This window comes from Dermacentor silvarum, chromosome 7 (genome assembly GCF_013339745.2).
Source record: "Dermacentor silvarum isolate Dsil-2018 chromosome 7, BIME_Dsil_1.4, whole genome shotgun sequence".
Classification (NCBI taxonomy): Eukaryota; Metazoa; Arthropoda; class Arachnida; order Ixodida; family Ixodidae; genus Dermacentor; species Dermacentor silvarum.
In genome coordinates this window covers 45,999,433-46,018,320 of record NC_051160.1, presented here as the reverse complement: position 1 = coordinate 46,018,320, position 18,888 = coordinate 45,999,433, and the positions used below count along the sequence as shown (strand labels likewise).

The window sequence follows — 18,888 nt, the reverse complement described above, 5'->3', positions numbered from 1 at the left end:
TGGTGGCGCAGAGCTCAATCAGACAAGCACTGACCTAATATTGCAGTAATCAATCGTATTCTACTTCGCTGTCGGTGTAAATTTTTGGCAGCAGCATAATCGTGTTGATGCCGAATGTTTATACCAGCAGCAAAGTAAGATACACTTGGTTACTGCATTAGCTGTGTTTGGTTGAGCTCTGCGCCACCAGGTGGCGGCACCGTGCAGGCTGCTCATGTTTACGCCTCCGTTAAAATGCCCAGTCCGCATGCGTTTCCCGGAATACCAGACAAACTAAAACTCTCTAATGGCTCATACCCATTACGGGGGATTGGCCAAGATTCAGATGGAATTAGAAGGCAATTAGACGTGCCAGACATACTTCGTCCTCATCGCCACAACACGAACGATGCCGCTGCAGACCTTTCCCATTCGAAATTCTGCCCCGCACCATAAAACGTGTGAAGCATGCAACTTATTTGCACACGTGTTATTTGAGACGTGCGGTGGAGCCCAACAGGCATCTAGGGTGCAGACCATAGATGCACAGAAGGTAGTCAGGTGTGCGGCTTTTACCAACCTGTTTTGACAGCCTGCAAGGCCAAAGTGCACTGCAGTGAGAAACAACTTGTCAAGAGTATGCTAATAAAGCTGTTTATTGTGCTTGTATAAACACACAAAATCGTTTTTCACTTTCCAGCGATACTTGCCCAAACGGCCCATTTCCGCACTCGCATACACACAAGTACAAACAGACACGTGCGGCAAGCTTCCTTTCACATCTGAATTCTGTAAAATAGATTCAGCCATGCATATATTATACATTCATACTACCGTTACCTTTGGATATAAATTGTGTACACTCTCTTCACACAATGGCAATTAAAACTCACTCGCAATGCTCGCAATCGTGCATCACTCAGCCAGCATCACTGTTTGCCAATAAATCCCAGTCGGTAGGCTCAGCTATATTACAATGTTGTATATCCAGTGCTGCATATAGTATCATACACCAGCTGCTCCAAGACAGAACAGCCAATTTTTCTTTTTAAGACAGTGCAGTGATTACAGTGCCTTTTTACAGGATAACACATAACTGACAGTGGTAGACATCAGTGAATGTGTGATAACCACCAATTCTGACATCACAATTGACACAGCTAGTACAGCAAACCGCCCAAACACGAGACTAAGACTAGAGAAATGAACAACAAGGGCTCTGCGAGTAACCATGTTCGTTTCATCTAGTCTTATCCCGCATTTGCGCTGTTTGCCATATATACCTGACCTAACCTAACCTAATCTAACATATCTCTCTTACTTGCTTACTTTAGGGTTCACATTGAAGGCGAAACATTTCTCCCCCAAATTGTGGGAAAATGCACTGACATTCCGCTTGGTACTTTGACACAAGGCCTTCCTTCTGTTCGGCAGGGCGAAGCCAAGCGAAACACCAGTGTATTTCGAGACATATTTTGGAAGACGGATATCTTGGAAACTGGTGCTAGTATCGGGATTCCTACTAAATGGATTGGCCACGAACACTGACACCAGCTTCAACTCTGCAATTTAAACACGTGCTCTAATATAACTACTTTTGTTATCGCACTACACACTGATGCCCACCACTGTTAATGATGCAATTGTCAGAAAAAAATACACTACTACTTCCACCGCGCCATCTTCAAGAAATAAGTCGCTTCCTCCTCTAAGCTTGTGGTACCGGCATGCGCATGTACACGTATGCATACGCAGTAGTGAGCAAAAAGATTCTGGTTCTTCTGTGAAGAATTCATCTATCCACACACAAAACAGTCATTATTTTACTGAATTTTGAAAAATTAATCACAATGAAACTGAGGGTAGCACATATATACTCTTATTTGTATATTACTGTAAAGCAGCAAACACAGAAATAGAATATATAGTGCATTCAAGCTATCTTCCTTTGGTGATTCACTGTAAATATAACCACACTAACAAACACAAGTTCACCGCCCCACAATTCAAAGCACCCATTCATCTTTTGGCGAACATGTTCCAGAACCGACATTACAGCACCCGATTTCGGCGTGCTTTCACATTTAAAAATCCCCTGGGTGCTACACGGAAAAATAAGGTGGGAGGGGGGTTGGTTTAAACTTGGTACAAATGCGGTTCCCTTAAACACATGCTTTCTCACAATCTACAATCAATGTGTGCTTATACATACACACATGACAGTATGTGCCACAATGTCCAGTTGCACGTGTACAAAAAAAGCTGTACAAAACATATATCTGTGCCTACAAGCATATACAGTCATATAGAAGAGCAACAGAGAAATAAATAGATAATGATATGTAATTACAGCCACTCAGTGATTAAAAAACAAAGAGAAAATGCTTCTTTGCGCCACTGAAGCCCTGAGTAATACCACCGTAGCTGTATCGACAGTCACAAGTACAATGAAGAATTTTTGTGCGACTCCCACTATGAAGCGTGCATGACTCAGTGCTGGGTGACCAGTAGTGCTATCACAGTGTTATGCTTTTACAATTGCTCTGCAAAGGCCTGATTGGGAGAAACACTTGCAAGTACAAAGATTCCCGAACACACCACAAATGTCAGCTGAATTGTGCAATGCTGCCATTGGCGAGCATCGGCCAGAAAGGCATTTTATGTGAGCCCTGCTTAATAATCTTTTTCACTCCAATCTTATATCAAATGGCTTAACTGGCATTCCAGTTACAGCACAGAATGCATCAAATGCATGTGTAGGATAAACGTAGTAATACTTGACAAAAGTGATTATTATGTGCGGAATGTTATGTGGAAAAAACAAAACAAAAAAAGCAACAACAACAAAGGAAGAGCTTCATGGTGGGTGTGGGTTTCTCTTTATATCTCGTAAGCACCATTTAAAATGATGTTTCCGTACATCGAAATGAACCTCTCAAAGCCCCTACCTATAAGCATGTGTGAAAATTGCTATCATTAGTATTCCATAAATGCTACCCTGCCCCTTTATATCGAACTTTTAAAAAATGACACTCCAGAAAAAAAACGTTTTCCAACACCATTTAACAAAGTTATACTATATGCTTGTATTATGTGTATGTAGCACTGTAACCAGCATGTTTACAAGATCTACTCTGACGTGGCTAAACATAAGAATCATACAGTCAAGCGCCTCTAGAACGAAATGACCGCTATAACGAAGGAATAATTACGCCCTGGTTATTTTGCGAGCTGTGCGGTGCGCGACCTTTACAAGTGACCTGTACAAGGAATAATTCCTGGATACCCCAAGCACTTCGTTATACAGGGGTTTGACTGTATCAGCAATTGCTTTAAAGCCTTCGTGAGCAACAAACCACACACATTTTTAAGGAGCTACCTGACTCAGAAAATCAGCTCTTCACTTACAGCCAAAAGCAACACAGGTAGTAAGAATTCAAGTCAGCAATTTGGGTCGAGTCTTATACGACCGTGCCTCCCGCAAACACCTGTTCTGTGTTCATACGTCGACAACCCTTCATGTTTTATTCACAGTCATTCTTGAATTCGCCGAGAGTCCACAGTCAGAAAATGGCGCTGTTCGCAGCAGAACGTGCCTTGGTTGCAACAACCGTGGTTCGCATCCACAATTCCGAAGTTGGCAATGCCGCTGCAATGGCTCACGATGTGCGATAATTTGAAAATCCTAAAACACGGCTGCGGGTGCCGTCAGTCCATGTAGTCGTCGATCTCCTCGTGATATCCGAATTCGTCCTGTTCTTCTCCTGCAACGAGAACAGAAAAACCCCCAACACTTTCGTGAAACTTCTAGGGTGTAGCGGGCACATTGTCAACACAGAGAAAGAGGCTTTAATGTTGGAAAGGCGGAGGTGTCAGCATGAAAAACATGCTTCACAAATGAATGCATGGTGTCACACATAGCACACGTGCAGACCTGCCAACCTCAAAACTAGATAAAAAACTGCAGTCTAGATAGAAAAATACAAAAACGTGGGGAATACTAAAATATGTTTTATCACCAAGCCAACTGCTTACTTTAGGATTTTGCAGATTTCGATCTGTGGTGCACTGTGCTCTACAATCACAGCAAAAAATGACCTACATCACAGACAGATGGAAATACTGATGTAACAGATTCTTCGTGAAATATTCATGTTACAGTGGCTGAAATGTCAGCTGCTGTTATATACACTGGTTCTGCAGACAGTATGGGAGTGTTGTGGATAGACCCAAATAATCGAGCAGGAGCGAAAAATTTTAGAAATCAAGAATAAGTGGGCGAATGTGTTTGTATTTGTAATTTGATTGCAGGTAGAACCTCATTCATACGTTTTGTAAAAAAATGGGAAAAAAAAATTACTAACCACGAAAACGTACGATTTGAAGTCACTAAAAAATTTGGCAGACTCAACTGTAGTTGACGTCTATGTAATGCGAAGCATTGCGTGAATCGTTGCAGCCTGCGGTACCAATGCACACCGAGCTGGCGGGGTCCGTGCGGCCCGAGATGCACTTCGTAGTTTTTACGGTTTTGGCAAGCTCATGTTTGCACTCCTTGAATTCAGCCTGCGTCAGCAGCCTATTCAAGCGCGGCATTTTGGCGGGGAGTTCTGATGTACCCACTCGGCGCAAATCGTTGCAGCATGAGACGCCGACATGCGTCTGGCTCCCAGAGCTGTGCCAAGGTCCGCCATCTTGGGCTCCAAAGTTATGCGGGAAAGCCATGGACTTCCCGAACGTGTAGAAGCCTCGCTCGTGCAGCATGCCAGGGGGACTTTATTTTACTTTCACTTCTTCATTCTTTATTACGTTGTAAGTACAAGTCGATTGCTCACCTCACATTTACGAGCCTGGATTGTATGCTTGCGCCTTAATATCTAACGATTACTGAAAACGCAGCATGTGACAAACATACACAATTCTGCACATGGTGGCAACGTCTACGACTCTCTCCAATTTCTATGCAAGGCATCAAATATAATACTGGGCTTTCATTGATTGTCTATAATTTTTATTAGGTATGCATGTTATCACGGTTATCAACCGCTGAAAGACGTGAATGCGCATATTCAAGAAACAGCACGTCCAACTATCCTTGCGTATAAAGTAAGAAAGCTAAATGTTGTTACGTAGTAATGAACTATGTAAAGGTGAATGATGTGACGAATTGCCTGTCACAGCCCACGTGCAGCAGCCACTGGAGTCGGTGCATATAGCAGATTTTGCTAATGGCACCGCCAAAACACTTTGCTGCGGTTGTGACAGTTCGGCAAATTGCACCCCATCATTCTGCGAGAGCTTCCAATGCGTCGTATGACACTGATTCCGCAATTTGACTGAGAAAACATTTGCGAACGCACTTCTTTTGGCCAGCCGCATCGAGGAAGCAGCAGCAAGAATAATAACAGTGCCGATGTCAATTGTGCTCGGTCGGCCAGCTCCTGCGGAGTGTTGGCATTGCCTGCAAAGTGTTGGCTTCTTTGCAACGCAGTAAAGTCCATCTTGACCACGTGATGGCACTCAGCAAATAGCAGCACAAGAATCAGCGCAGACGATGTGTGGAAAAGAGTGGCGCAACCCTGGCTTCCTAAAGGGAGGCATGTACAGTAACTCTAAGAAGCACTGAAATTCAACGCCCCCATATGTGTTGCTTCACGAAGCGTAAATCGCAAGTATGCCAGTCGTACGCCGTTGTCAGGCAATTTGACACTCACGTGTACCTAAAAGTTCGGTCGCACAGGCACTTTCGATTGCAGTAGAGCCTGACAGGGATCAAATTTATTGACATCTCTTGGGTCCCGTCCCGTACAGAGAGAAGCTAATCACAATTCAACAATTTGGTTCCAATCGGGCTCGGTCACGATCGACAGTGCTCCGCATACTGCGGTATTACTCCCTAGAAGAAACTATTCCCAGCAACAGCCGCGGATCTGCAATTTCAGTACTTAGGTTAGGTCAGGTAAGGTTAGGTTAAGTTAGGCTTTCATGAATTTTAAAGCAGCGTTCTTCGAAGCTTCAAGCTGTCGTGTCAATCCAACAACAAGAGAGAGAGAGAGTAAGAGCTTGGGTAACAAAGTTGTTGTTTTTTTTCCCTACCTCTGTGCTGATTCAAAAGCTGAGCTGCACTCAGGTGGTACTCCTTGTCATCCTCCTCATCCTCTTCTTCCTCCTCCTCCTCTTCTTCGTCTGCATTGAAAGTTGAGGAAGAAGAAAAAAGTGTAAGTGGTCCGTTCATTCGACAACTGGACAGGATTTGCATGCATGCCATCGTAGACAAATGAAATTAGAATGTCATAGAGCAGTACCCCTCTTATGGGCCATACGAGTGGCAAGTGCGATTCTGCACTGCGATATGCAGTTCACCGAATTTGTGCGACTAAGGCGTGTGAGGGTGAGGTCACGCACGGGCAACCACTGAGCTGATCTGAATAAAATGCATTGCAGTTAAACAAAAAGATAAATTGTGGGGTCTGTTGCAAGCACATTTTTTTTTTTATTATTTAGGAGCTCAAATATTTTGGTGAAAGTTGCCAGAAATTGAAAAATTTTCGAAGAAAATTAGAGGAACAAGGTCACAATATTCTACCTCTGCAACAAAAGTTGAACATCGCAATTCCGTAAACGCAGCGTGTAAAACGAACAAACATACAATGACGTATAACAGCGCGAACTTGGACAATGGACAGCGAAAGAGAGACGTAGACAAGCGCTGTCCAAGGTCGCGCTGTTATACGTCATGGATCAACACCAACTACCCCGGTCGCATACCTTACTACAAATATACAATGCCTGAATATGCAGTAACGTAAAATCGCTACTACTACTACTTTACTACTACTTTGCTTATGCGAGATTTGGATAGACATGCAGACACGTCAATAGCTGACTGGTCAGATTTATATAATGCTGCAAAGTAAGCAGCACTTGTTGTCTCTCACGTCTTGCTGAATTATTCAGACAGGGCCCCAGCCAAAGCCTCATTGAAAGCCTCATGAGCAAGACATGGTTGGTTGAAACTGATGGTGCATACCTAGGCACTCAATCTCTTCTTCTAGTTCTTTCATGGCAGTCATGTCAGCGGCAGCAGCAGGCTGTGGAACTGGATCTCCAAGGTCCTGTTTCGCAAAGAAGACAAAAGCCAAACCCATTTTATAAAATCCAAACCCCTCTCTCTAAAAGAAATCCACTGCACAAGCAAAAAAAAAAAAAAAAAGAGCGTCGGCTGCACAGGTAACTGTAAGACAGCTGGGCACAGGTGTGTGCCAAAGTGGCCTGCACCTGACAGTGCGAGGTAACACTAGCACAGCAGCGAACAATGACGTCAGCGCTTGTGCTGTCGATCGCCTTCATCTTCGACGCGCTGTTAGTGTTATCGGTGCTTGAATCGTGTTGTTCGTCCTCATCTTTGCTGCATTGTTGGTTGTAATGAGCCGAGGAGCATCAAGTAAATGACGACCAGTGTTCCTTCAACATGGCGCTATTTGGCTGACAACACAGCCGCTATTTTGGGTGACATTAAGTCGTGACACGGCAACACGCGAATGTCAATGGCCATACCAGTGAAGTCAACGTACAGAAAATTGAATGAGTCATATTTTGAATACAAGGTATTCGAAAGTATATTCAAATCATAGAAGAGCAGATAACTGTTTTATTGGAGTGACAGAACGGTGCACCAAGGAAAGGAAAGAGCGAACATTTTAGGACAACAGTGAGCTAGGTGGCATGATGAAATTAGGAAATTTGCAGGCGCAAGATGGGGTTGACTGACGAAAGACGGGGGGGACTACAAGTGGAAACCGCTGGGACATGCCTTCATCCTGCAATGGACATTTTTATGCTGCTGCTGTTGATGACGATTAGTGATAAAACTGGTGTCTCCGGAATGTAAATGCAGTTGGCTGTGGTAGAGGTTTAGATTAAGCAACAAGATTAGAAGAGTATTTGTAGGCAAAGCATGGAGTAAGCCGACATCAGACAGACATAAATGGAGATCTCGTGATGTTCGCACCCTTGTCCGGCAGCGGACATAAATTAGCCGACGATAAGAATGGTGATGATGACGGCATTTAAGGTACCGCATCTTGTTCTTGTTACGCCCTTGTTCTTTCTGTACGATGACACAGTGAGGGTCCAGAGCAAGCCTGTTTCCAACTTCAACTATGCTCAATGTGGCACCTGAAGTTTTGATCCTGCGATGTTCCGCGTTTGCCACTGTGTTCCGCGTTCCATGTTTGCCACATTGTAGTCGCCACATTTTATAACAGAAAACTGGTGACACGGCAACACGTGAATGTCACTGGCCATACCAGTGAAGTTAACATATAGAAAATTGAATGAGTCATATTTTGAATACAAGGCATTTCAAAAGTCTATTCAAATCATGCAGCCAGTAGTGGCAGGTTTAATTTTGTTTGTGAAGTATGCCATAGGTGGGCGGCAACTTTACTCACCTCATCATCGGAGAGGACTTCAGCATTAGCCTTCTGTTGACTCCTGTAGAAAAAATGAAAATTTCAGCAGAGAATCAAGGACAAGGCCTAGAAGTACTTATCCGGAATATATAATTCATTTATTTCCTGCCTTCACTCCATTTTAACCAAAATGTAGGTTGGTAAATATACCAGCAACCTTAACTGAAACCAGCACGGTCAAGCCTAAAGCTAGGAGCAGGCCGGGTAACAGGGACCCAAGCAAGTTGGAGCCTCACGTCGGCTGTGGCAAGGATTACTGGCCCCACAGCTATGAAAAGCAGCTAGTGATTTAAAATGTGCCGTCCATATGCCACTCTAAACATCCTTGAAAAGGAGGCAGAGATTATCCCAACACGTCGGGTTACATTATTAAATAGGGGTGCGTGAATGTTTGAAACCTTTGAATAATAAACCGAATATCGTCCTGTTTGATTTGGTGTTCGAATCATTCGCATATTCACTATTTGTAAGAAGTAGTATTTTTAAATAGTTCTCTAATACTTCAAGTTGGAGCAAAAGCTACGTCAGCCAGGTCTTTACTGGCTATACCGTGATTATTCACACTTCCCAAAGAGTCCTGCCTGTACAAACTGCTGGTTTGTTTCGAACGCTCAATTCGTGCTTTTAATAATTAAATCAGTGCTTCACAATGCACAATGTAATGACAGAAACTTGCTAATGTTAGGAATACTAGGAAGTGAACATCGTTATTTCTTAATTATGAAAACACTATCCATTATTTGAAAGTATGTTATACTTGATTTGATTATGGCATTATATTTGATTCCTATTTAATTCATTCTCAAAAATACTGAATTAGAGTCTCGATGATACGAACCTCTCAGGATGGCGCAATAATTCATATCACCCGAAATACGCATCACCCAAAAATATTAAACAAAGTCAGGAAATTAAGGGGGGATGCGGCAATGAAATGGACGACTGGTTCAAAATTTTTCCATTTCTTAATTTTTTTTCCCTCCGCAATCCTAAGAATTTCCCGTATCTTATGACGAAATATTTGGAAGAAATGCACAGCAGAATCATCTGACATCTTAGTATCACCATAAATGTGATAGATCGGAGATTCAGATAGCTGCAGCGCTGTATTTCTCCATGCAGAAATAAAAGCGTGTGCAATAAGGCAAAACTAGCATCATCGCGATTCTTTACTGCAGTCACATGGCACGCAGGGAGCGCTTCTATCTACCGATGCAAATTTCAATCATTGGCGCGCTTGTTTCGTGTACATTTTGACAGCAGTGAGCTGCACACTTCGCATATTCCGAGGCAGACATTTCGAGATCTGCCTGGTTATCTCGAGATTCTTTTGTTGCTGTGTCCTAGCTGCTGCCTGATCATGATAAGGACATGCAAGATAAGGGAATTGTTTACTTTTCTTTGTGCTGGCGAAGCTACTTTGTATCGTGTGATCTGATGGGTGCATAGACGATGAAAGGCGTGGAATGCAGAGATAAGGCTACACATGGAAGCAAATTAATGCTGCCGATCTGGAATGCGGCAAGACTTAGTCGCGCGTGATTGCCGGTTCCCGATATTGTTGCTAGGTGTTTGAAAACGGCCGAAAAGTTGCATGATTCTGCACAAAGAAAGTGGTTTTTTTTTTTTGGGGGGGGGGGGGGGGAGCAGTGGAGGAATCAGAGTAGAGGGACGTAGGTCGCCCTGGTAAGAGGAATGCGAGTGGCGGATCGGTGTGGCCACTCTGTCGGCTTGACAACAGCCAGTGTCTAGCGCTACCGACATGCCGGGGCCACCTCGCCGACTCTGCCGGGGATCGTGCGATGGTCCGATTGTGCGTATTGTCTGCCGCGGTTCAAAAAGTCGTTTGCGACATTCGAAATTTAGAACTTTGTAAGCCAATGAACTTGCGCCTCGACTTCTGCAACATTCGTATCATTCCGAAATTCAAATCAGGCGTGATCATATCACCGAGAATGTACTGCATTTGCACACACCTATGTAAAGAAATTTTTTTTTTCCTAGTGAAGTTTTGGTTGTTGATAAAATCTATTCCTTCTGATCACTTGCCCAACCTAACAGATCTGTCAGGTTGTGACGATGGCACTACCTCCTGGTAGCATGCCCAGTCTCTCTTTAATTAAGAAAACAATCCACACCCTCCCTTCAATGTCAAAAATGATACACAAACGTACAGAGCAATCGACTTGACTGTTGACATCAGTGCACTGAATGCACTGTCTGAGAGTGGGTTCTCTTTGCGAATTTTCTTCTTTGATGGCTCAGAAACGACAGACTGTGTTTCACTTTTGTCTGCCTCACTGGCCGAAGGCTGCTGCTGCAAAAGAAAGAAAAAACAAAATCATTAAAGTTACAACGGGATGAAAATATAGTCTGGCCCACTCATATGAAACACAGATACGGCACACTGCGTTTAAAACTAACAGGAAGGAAGGAACCCTAGAAATCAAGGCATGCCAAACTAAAAATTTGAAGAATATGAAAACACTAGAAACATAATAAAATTGTGTGAAAGAATATTACGAAGTGCCTTATTAGTTATGATGTAGACTACTAAAAAATTCAGGGTATGTTCTGTAAGGATGCTGCCTACAGTCTCAGCTGGAATGATCTGCGTGTGCCAGAAGCAAGGAAGAATATTCATGAACTTTATTTTTGAAATAGTCAGCTTGAACCTGACACAAAAACTTGAAATCATGCTGTTGCCTACTTATGTTTTTCTTTTTTGTATATTTTATATCTTTGTAACCGTGATGGTGACAGGACACTCTGGCCGTATGCATACACAAGGTGTTCTCAGTAAACTCAGTTGTAAGTCCACGCTTGTCTTTCTCCTTCTTACGCCCTCGTGCCTTGTCGTGTCGCGCAGCTTGTATCAGTGCATTCGTACCAGGTCGCCCAGCTATCAACACTATTCTTAAATCTTAGTTCTTGTCAAACCTGCGCTGGTCAGCTGAAAGTACAAATGGCAGGAAGCCCAGCTTTGCCAACAAGGAGCTTCAAAGTGCTGCATACTTGGGCCTGTAGAGTGTGGCATATGACCAATGCGACTGAAATGGGATGACAGCAATCACGTGTCCATCTATTAGTCATGCCATTTATTCCATGTTGTTTTCAGCCGCTACCTAGGAAAGAGTGCTGCCGTCTCACCTGGGAGTTCCGCTGCTGGGGTTCACTAGAGGGGAAGCCCATATCGTTGTTGAGGCTCTTGAGGACGTCGTAGTTGATCTTGTTGGAGATGCGCTTCTCCTGGAGCATCTTCTCAATTGCTTCGCCGGCAGTGTTGGCTTGGATGGGTGCCCTCTTCCTGCGCTTGCGCTGAAAGAGACCAAAGAGATCAACGAAACGAAGAAACACGAACGCAGCCTGTGCCAATGGCCGCAAACGTACGCCACTGTGTTTCTCGATGTTCCTCACTTCTCAAGGAATTCTGGGAAAAGTGAGATGTCACTAGAGAACAGAGATCTAAAGAATCTGCATCAGTATTTAACCGTTCACTGTAGAACCCCTGAATGATAACAAACATTCTATACCAAACCAGGCGTGCGTTGCATTACACAGATGTCAAATGGAATCGAGTCTAATTTTTTTATCAACCACTGCGTCCAGATAAGACGTTCAGATAAGATATGCATATCAACCTTAAAAAAAATGCACTTTGCCTGATAGATTATGGCCAGGACTGCCCTCAAAATTTGTATCAGCCCGAAATTCGTATCAAGTGTGATTGTACAATTGGGAATCGACTGTAGTTAGCTTGAAAAAGAGTCCACTGCACGTGGCCCGAAGCTCCCACTTAATTTAAACCCACCTTTTTGACCTCTGGCTTGTTGGCATTCTCCTCAGCCTCCAACGCTTTTCTTGCCTCTTTCTCTGAAAAAAATTTGAATAAAACACTAGATATCACAATGGTGCTCACACAGCATAAACCTTACAGAGTGCTCATCAAGATGTACCCACATTAGATCGATGCAGATTAGCCCTGAACTCGAGGAAAAACATATCACGAAAGCATTTTTCGCAAATTTCGATGAGCATACCTTCCATCTCTTTGAGATACTCCGCGTGAGTGTCCATCCAAAACTTGGTCTTGAGTCGAACTTCAGCGTCTGTCATGATGTACTGCACACACAAACACGGAACATAAGCTATAAATGCCAGTATGTGAAAGACAACGAAGACAACAGTGCCACCTAATAACACTAGTTATATGTACAGGTGATAACGATTACCGACCAAGCCAAGTGATTGCGGTCACTGACCAAGGTACTCTCAGTATAAATTCTAATGCAAACAAGTCGACAACCACTAGAATGTGTCCCTGCGTTTCCAAGTTTGCCTGCATATTAGTAATAGTGACGTAATTAGTACAGCTCCAAAACATACATTTATGACTACACTATGCTTAGAAATCAGCTACAGAGTGCTTGCATGTCGTGCTCTGACATAATTACGCATAATGGGTGTTCTGATCAGTTTCTTCTCGTTCGCATTTGAACTTGAGCGAATGGTGCATAGCACAGCCTAAAACAACACTGGTAGGACACAATATGATCACTGACCAACCCAAACATGCATGGTCATTGACCAAGATCTATTTTACGCAAAACAAAGACGATCACAGATGAAATATACATCTCTGTGGTTGCCTGTGAAACAAGTTGAAGCAAGCTGAAGCCACAAAAAGAAAAAAACGCAATCGTGCATCGAAGAAAGCCTTCAAAAAGTCACGGATAGTGTTCCTTTAGCATGCACACCAATTACGATTCTTGGAAGTATTTACTCAACAACGGACATATGATGCTACTAAAAAATGAAATGGCTCCAGTGGAAGGGAAATCAGAGTCTGGCTCACTAAACTGGCTTATCTGTGTTGATGGAAACAGGTTTATTAAAAATCTCCTGCACTAAGTATTGAAATTCTGCCACTTGACCTATGTGACAGGGGTGGACACTACTTTGCAATACAAACTGCAGAGTGATGCCTGCTAATTAAAAAAATTTATCCAATGAACTTTTTTAGTTTATCATATTAGAACAAATGCCCCAATTGAGGAAATGAAGAGCCACGGCGAAGATATAAAATCCTTCCTGCAGAAATCCTTTGCTTAGCCCCCATTTTGAGAAGTGCGTCCTCAACATATGTGGCAAAATGCATTGACGTTTTAGTTAACCCTTGTCAGAAGTGTGGAAAGTAAGGTGCCGATGAGTGCTCAACTGGAACATCAACGATTTGTATACGGGGTACAAAACGGAGGCTTCTAGGCTCTGTTTCATTTTGTAGTAACCCTCCATAATAGTATACAAAAGGCCAACTACAAGAGAAGCCGCTCACCGCATCAAGTTCCTCGTCATCCAATCCTTCCAAGTCCAGGACACCAGACTCTGTTGTCGTTTCTACAATAAAAAAGGCATGGAAGTGTAAGAATAAAGTGTTCTCACAATGTAGATGTTAAACAATGTTTGAGCAATCAATACAGGGCTACCCTCCAGCAGAAGTTCAGTGTGACGGCTGATAATCTAACCAACAATTTTCACATCTACTACTACTACTACTACTATTGGTACTGCTGCTAACGTAGGGGCATCAACTACACACTCATAAAATTTGGTATTGTATAAAGCTTAACATGTTCGTACTGTACCATTCATGTTGTTGAGCAGCCAAATTAAAATAGCCGAGTACTATGCATGCGCAACTCATGTACTAATCATCTGATTCTTTCTTCTTTTCCAAGGTAATGCATTTTACTGCTGACTGAATGTCTTTCGTGCACTGCCACAGAGAGGTTACTATAATTCTGCCAAAAGCAGTTTGCGGCAGCTTTTGGCCTGCGAACACTTCCAGAATGTTGCTGGACAAATAAAGCAAACGAACTGAACCCACCAGCACAATCTCTGACCCGCATGCACTCCTCGATGCTTTCCTTCAGCCCCAACGTGGCGGCAGTCGGTCGTAAAGAGGTGACGATACTGCTCTGCTGCTTGGGCTTTTCTATGCCGACGCATTCGACGTCGTCCGGGTCAGAGTCGTCGTGCTCTTGCCGCAGCACTAACCGCTCGGTGAGCGAATCCTCCGTGGCCGACCCTGATGCGGCAGAGTCCTCGTTGCTCTGCTGGGAATCATTCAGGCATGCACCGATGGTCTCCATGGTGTTTCCCATGATGAACTCATGCGATATTCGGTTTTCCTCTTCCTCGCTCAAACGCTCATCTGTGAACAAATGCAACAACAAAGTCGACTTTTGTCAGAGGAAGGGCCTATGCAGCAACACGGAAGGGCTTAGGCGCAGCTGTGCACCTACCCAAAAAAAGTTGCAGTGGTGTAACTATGTTTTTCGTTAGGCCAAAATATCCTGCCTATGTGCTTGTCTGGGTGTTAGGAGAAGCTGAGTGTTAAAGGGCTCCTCAATGTGTAAGGTGATCAAAAGCTTCTCCACTAACCTGCTGCAGCGAGCTCTGTTGTATCTCACTTATCTTTTCAGCACGGAACTATGTGGCCACTGTTTGTGTTGTCACCATCTCAAAGCCCGGCTCTGCGCGGCATCTTAAGGCCAATGCACCCCCACCTCCCTACCGCCCACACACATACACACATGCCAGCTTTACGTACGCCCCTTGCAGCATATCAGCCCGAAGCCCCGAACACAAATCGCAGCTCCGGCAACACAAGTAGGCACCACTCGGTTGAGCCAAACAGCGCCACGTCAGCGAACTTAGAATAACAATTCCACTCCCCTCTCCCCTTCCTGTGTCCCCAGGGCTGCCCTTTTTCCAAGCTGTGTCCATGCCTTGCGTCTCCACGGAACGATGGAGGGGCTTTGGAAGGTAGTTGGGGGCAGCCTCGCTAATGAGCGCGACGCATTGGTGCCTAGCGAGTAGTGTATGCCGTGCAAGCTCTTGCTTTCAGCCTTCTGGTGTGAAGGTAACGCATGGCCAGACACTACGGCACCTTTCAACAAGCACTACACTCTATTACATGCATTTGAGGTGTCCTGTTCCTCTTTCCGATTACTTTCGTTTGTGACTGTGCGCCAGATGTGATCGTACTGTCTCATGGTGGACATGTAGCAAATAATGTAAACAAGCCTTTTGTTGCCAAACAGACTCCACAGAACTTTTCATTACGCTTTTTTAGAAATTAGAAATATTCAATATTCAACTATTGTTTTTCTCGAATCTGATTCGATTAGAAAGTTTTGCTATTTGAATGTACTCCTCTAAATTTCTACTGTTCTGTCCATACTCATCAGTATGAATGACCAAAAGGTAACGTGGAAAATAGAGCGTAGGAATGGATGCGTTGCACACTCTTGTGACAACCCACTACCTACAATGACCGTCTCTAATGTATATGGCTGTTGCAGCTGTACAACATTAAACATCACTGATATTAATGTGAAAAGGATTGCCATGGGCCAGGGAGCCCATTTTTTTCCACTCTGATAAAACTTGCATATTCACCATGCAGACAAGTCGATAACGCTGCACAGCATGTCGCCTATAGCGCAAGATAAAGTTTACTGTGCTGAACCAGTTCGCAAAGTGGTTCAGGGTTGTGTGAACCGGTTCGTGAACTGTTACAGATCGGAGCATGCTGAACCTGAACCCGAACTGGTATTTCTTTCGGTTCGACACCTTGGTTAAAACCAGCATTGTTATAAGTGGGTTCAACTGCACACTACTAATCTGTAACCAATTTAGCTAAAGGGAAATTTCATTTGAGTTAGATTTTAAGAGGGCAATCTCACCTCTGGCACGGGAGGCAAAGCGACCGCGAACCTTTCGCCGCCGGTCCTCCAGCTCTGCCTCAATCTTCTTTTGCAGCTGGGAGATCTCCTCGGACACCTTCTCAAGGCGTCCCTGTTCCTCCAAAATCTGCTTCTGCTTCTTGCGTGCCGCCTGCGTAACATCACAAGATGACAGGATGTCAATCTTTCCCCCCAGAAGATCTACTTCCTTTTCGACGAAAGCATTCGACATAGCGCTAACAGCACATGGACGTCGAGGAGGAAAGGACAGAAACATTCAATGCTTTCGTGTGGACATACCAACAAGCAGAAAATCACAACCCCAATTCTTTTCGACACCTCACTATCTTTATAGTCATCAGTATTCCCTTCAGATGTAGGAAAACGAACGCCGAAATTGCCCTGAAAAGGCCATAGTGGCCAAACACAGATGCCCTGCACTTCAGAATCCCATGCCTCCACATACTGCACCTAAAACTATAAAGCATGGTGCCTCACGGCAGGATTTACAAAGATAACAGCAGAAGCAGGAACAAAAAATGTAGGGCGCATGCTCCGGCTTGCCTTGAAGCAGGGAGGGTCTTGCTCCTCTTCCAGGTCGATCGTCATGAATTCGTCGAGGGTCAGTTTGCTTGATGGTGTCTCTCCAAACTCGGTTAACCTGCACAACAAAGCACTTTCCTCGGCACACCTGTCTATGGTACTATGTTACACAGGGCAAAGCAAGAGGTGCCAAATATTAGCCCTCTGTGGCGTCATGTCAAAATTTGGCAATGTACATATTTCAAAACAGCGTGTGACTGCCCCTGTAGCTGCAAGTCCATTTTCCCGCACTACACACTACTCCACACTCATATAATAATCTTCTGATGCCACTACTTACTTGCACACGCACTACTACTGTTCATGGCATGGCATTTTTTGTGTGTGCGAGCTTTTCTTTTAAACATAAGGAAAGATTACTATGCGGAAGGTGAAAGGGGAACCAATGGAATGGTGCAAAAAATGTGGGCCGTATAAAACCATGCAAACATGCACTTGTTCGCAGCAGTATCAAGTTAAGAGGAGGAATGACAAGCTAGTTCACACGAGTAAGTGAAGGCAAAAGAAAACGGGATTGCCAGTGAACAAGTTGATTAGACGGGAGTCTTCAGGCTACAAGGAAGCACCTTGGTGAGCTCGCAAAAATTGCCTTAAACAGATCTCATTGGCGTTCATTCATTCATGGTGTTACCAAGAGTCAAAAGTGACCTGATGGTGTGCAACAATAACGATGAAGTCAGAGATTAAAAAGCAAGTGTATCACTTCCAGACCTGTTTCACTACAGTGAGCAATAGCCATGGAGCAGCACGGAGCCGTTCCTGCATTCACTGCGCCTTCCTTTCAACACTACATTCCATCGGACATTAAGTTGCTTTGAGGAAGCCAACTATATGATGGAGTATGGGTGAGCGTGTGCAATGTGAATACAATCTATTCATCATGCCACTCTGGGTCAGGGTCCTCACCTCTTGCGAATGGTGGTCTCGCACACCTTGACGATGCGCACCAGGTCGCGAATGCTGCGGTTGAAGTCGTGCAACCGGGAGGCGACGAGGAGCGCGGCACCGCACAGTCCCGACGGCCGACGGCCCGTGTGCATCCAGTCCCGCTTCATGCGCTGCACCATGCGCAGCGCAGTCATCGACACCTCGTGCGTCTTGTCTCCAAACTCCAAGTGGTGGGCGAAGCGAGTAATGTACAGGCATGGGTCTGCGTGCATGTAGTATGAGAGAAAACATGGTTCATTCGACCGGAACAAAACAGCCGTGTCGCATTTTGCACTTTATCTTTTCGTGTGTGCGAAGCGCTTACATTGATATTCGTTACAAGTATGGTGGCGCAAGACAAGATGAGGGCACACAAGAAACAGGAGGGGTATCTTCCTTGTCCTCATCTTGCTCTACCGTACCCATACCGAATCATTACCAACTAACCTGGTTGTCAATTCTATTGACAACCTCGAGTTATTAAAAAAACTAAAAAATGAGAAACATGCCCGCTAGTGGCATCAAACCTCGGTCCACTAGCACAGCCACCCGATGCTCTAACCGTTAGGCCACAATCGCACGTACACTTCTATCGTAACAACGCCAACCAGCTCTGAGATTATCACTACGAGTGTCTAATTGCGTAGCACTAGTTTCCTTTGTGCCAAAGACGCAGGAATCAAATGGGAAAATTTCATAGCATTTGATTAACCGCCTCATGAAAGCTTCATTTCACATAAATTCCAAGATGTGCGTTGGATATGCATAATTGTTTTTACTCTGTACTAATTGCTTCTTTACACTCTACCGTGCTGCTTAAAGGGACACTAAAGCAAAACAATAAATCAACTTAGACTGATAAAGTATTCTTCGGAAACTCTGCTGTCGTTAATTATACTGAAATAGGTCAATTATTAGAAGAGAAAATGAAGCTCAAAGTTAGTTTTTTTTTTCTTAATTTGGCACGGTAACCCCGACATCAGCACTTCAGTGTGACGTCACAACTTCTAAAGTAATTTCTCGTATTTCGGCCATGTTGGCTCAGTAAAAGTTTGCGAAACTTGCCATATTCAGTCTTGAGCTCCTTCAGAACACAATGTAGTTAATCTTTACCGCTGAAAAATTAACTAGGACCTAGAAGACGCTGTCAAAAT

General features: G+C 44.0%; 1 protein-coding gene across 2 annotated transcripts in view; it reads right to left on the bottom strand.

Annotated features, from left to right (window-relative positions):
- Window positions 1-1,895: 1,895 nt before the first annotated feature.
- LOC119458000 (transcription factor IIIB 90 kDa subunit) overlaps window positions 1,896-18,888 on the bottom strand; it is a 59,852-nt gene continuing 42,859 nt past the window's right edge. Inside the window, exons 6-18 of one of the 2 annotated variants that reach the window (XM_037719787.2) lie at window positions 17,714-17,957; window positions 16,769-16,865; window positions 16,205-16,355; window positions 14,341-14,667; window positions 13,789-13,850; window positions 12,494-12,575; window positions 12,265-12,326; window positions 11,604-11,771; window positions 10,628-10,770; window positions 8,433-8,475; window positions 7,010-7,094; window positions 6,076-6,165; window positions 1,896-3,743 (exon numbers count right to left, since the gene is read on the bottom strand). In XM_037719787.2, coding sequence (XP_037575715.1) covers window positions 3,688-3,743; window positions 6,076-6,165; window positions 7,010-7,094; window positions 8,433-8,475; window positions 10,628-10,770; window positions 11,604-11,771; window positions 12,265-12,326; window positions 12,494-12,575; window positions 13,789-13,850; window positions 14,341-14,667; window positions 16,205-16,355; window positions 16,769-16,865; window positions 17,714-17,957 — 1,610 coding nt within the window. In that variant the 3' untranslated portion in view covers window positions 1,896-3,687. The remainder of the gene's footprint in view (window positions 3,744-6,075; window positions 6,166-7,009; window positions 7,095-8,432; window positions 8,476-10,627; window positions 10,771-11,603; window positions 11,772-12,264; window positions 12,327-12,493; window positions 12,576-13,788; window positions 13,851-14,340; window positions 14,668-16,204; window positions 16,356-16,768; window positions 16,866-17,713; window positions 17,958-18,888) is intronic. The other variant, XM_037719789.2, reaches the window with a different exon arrangement.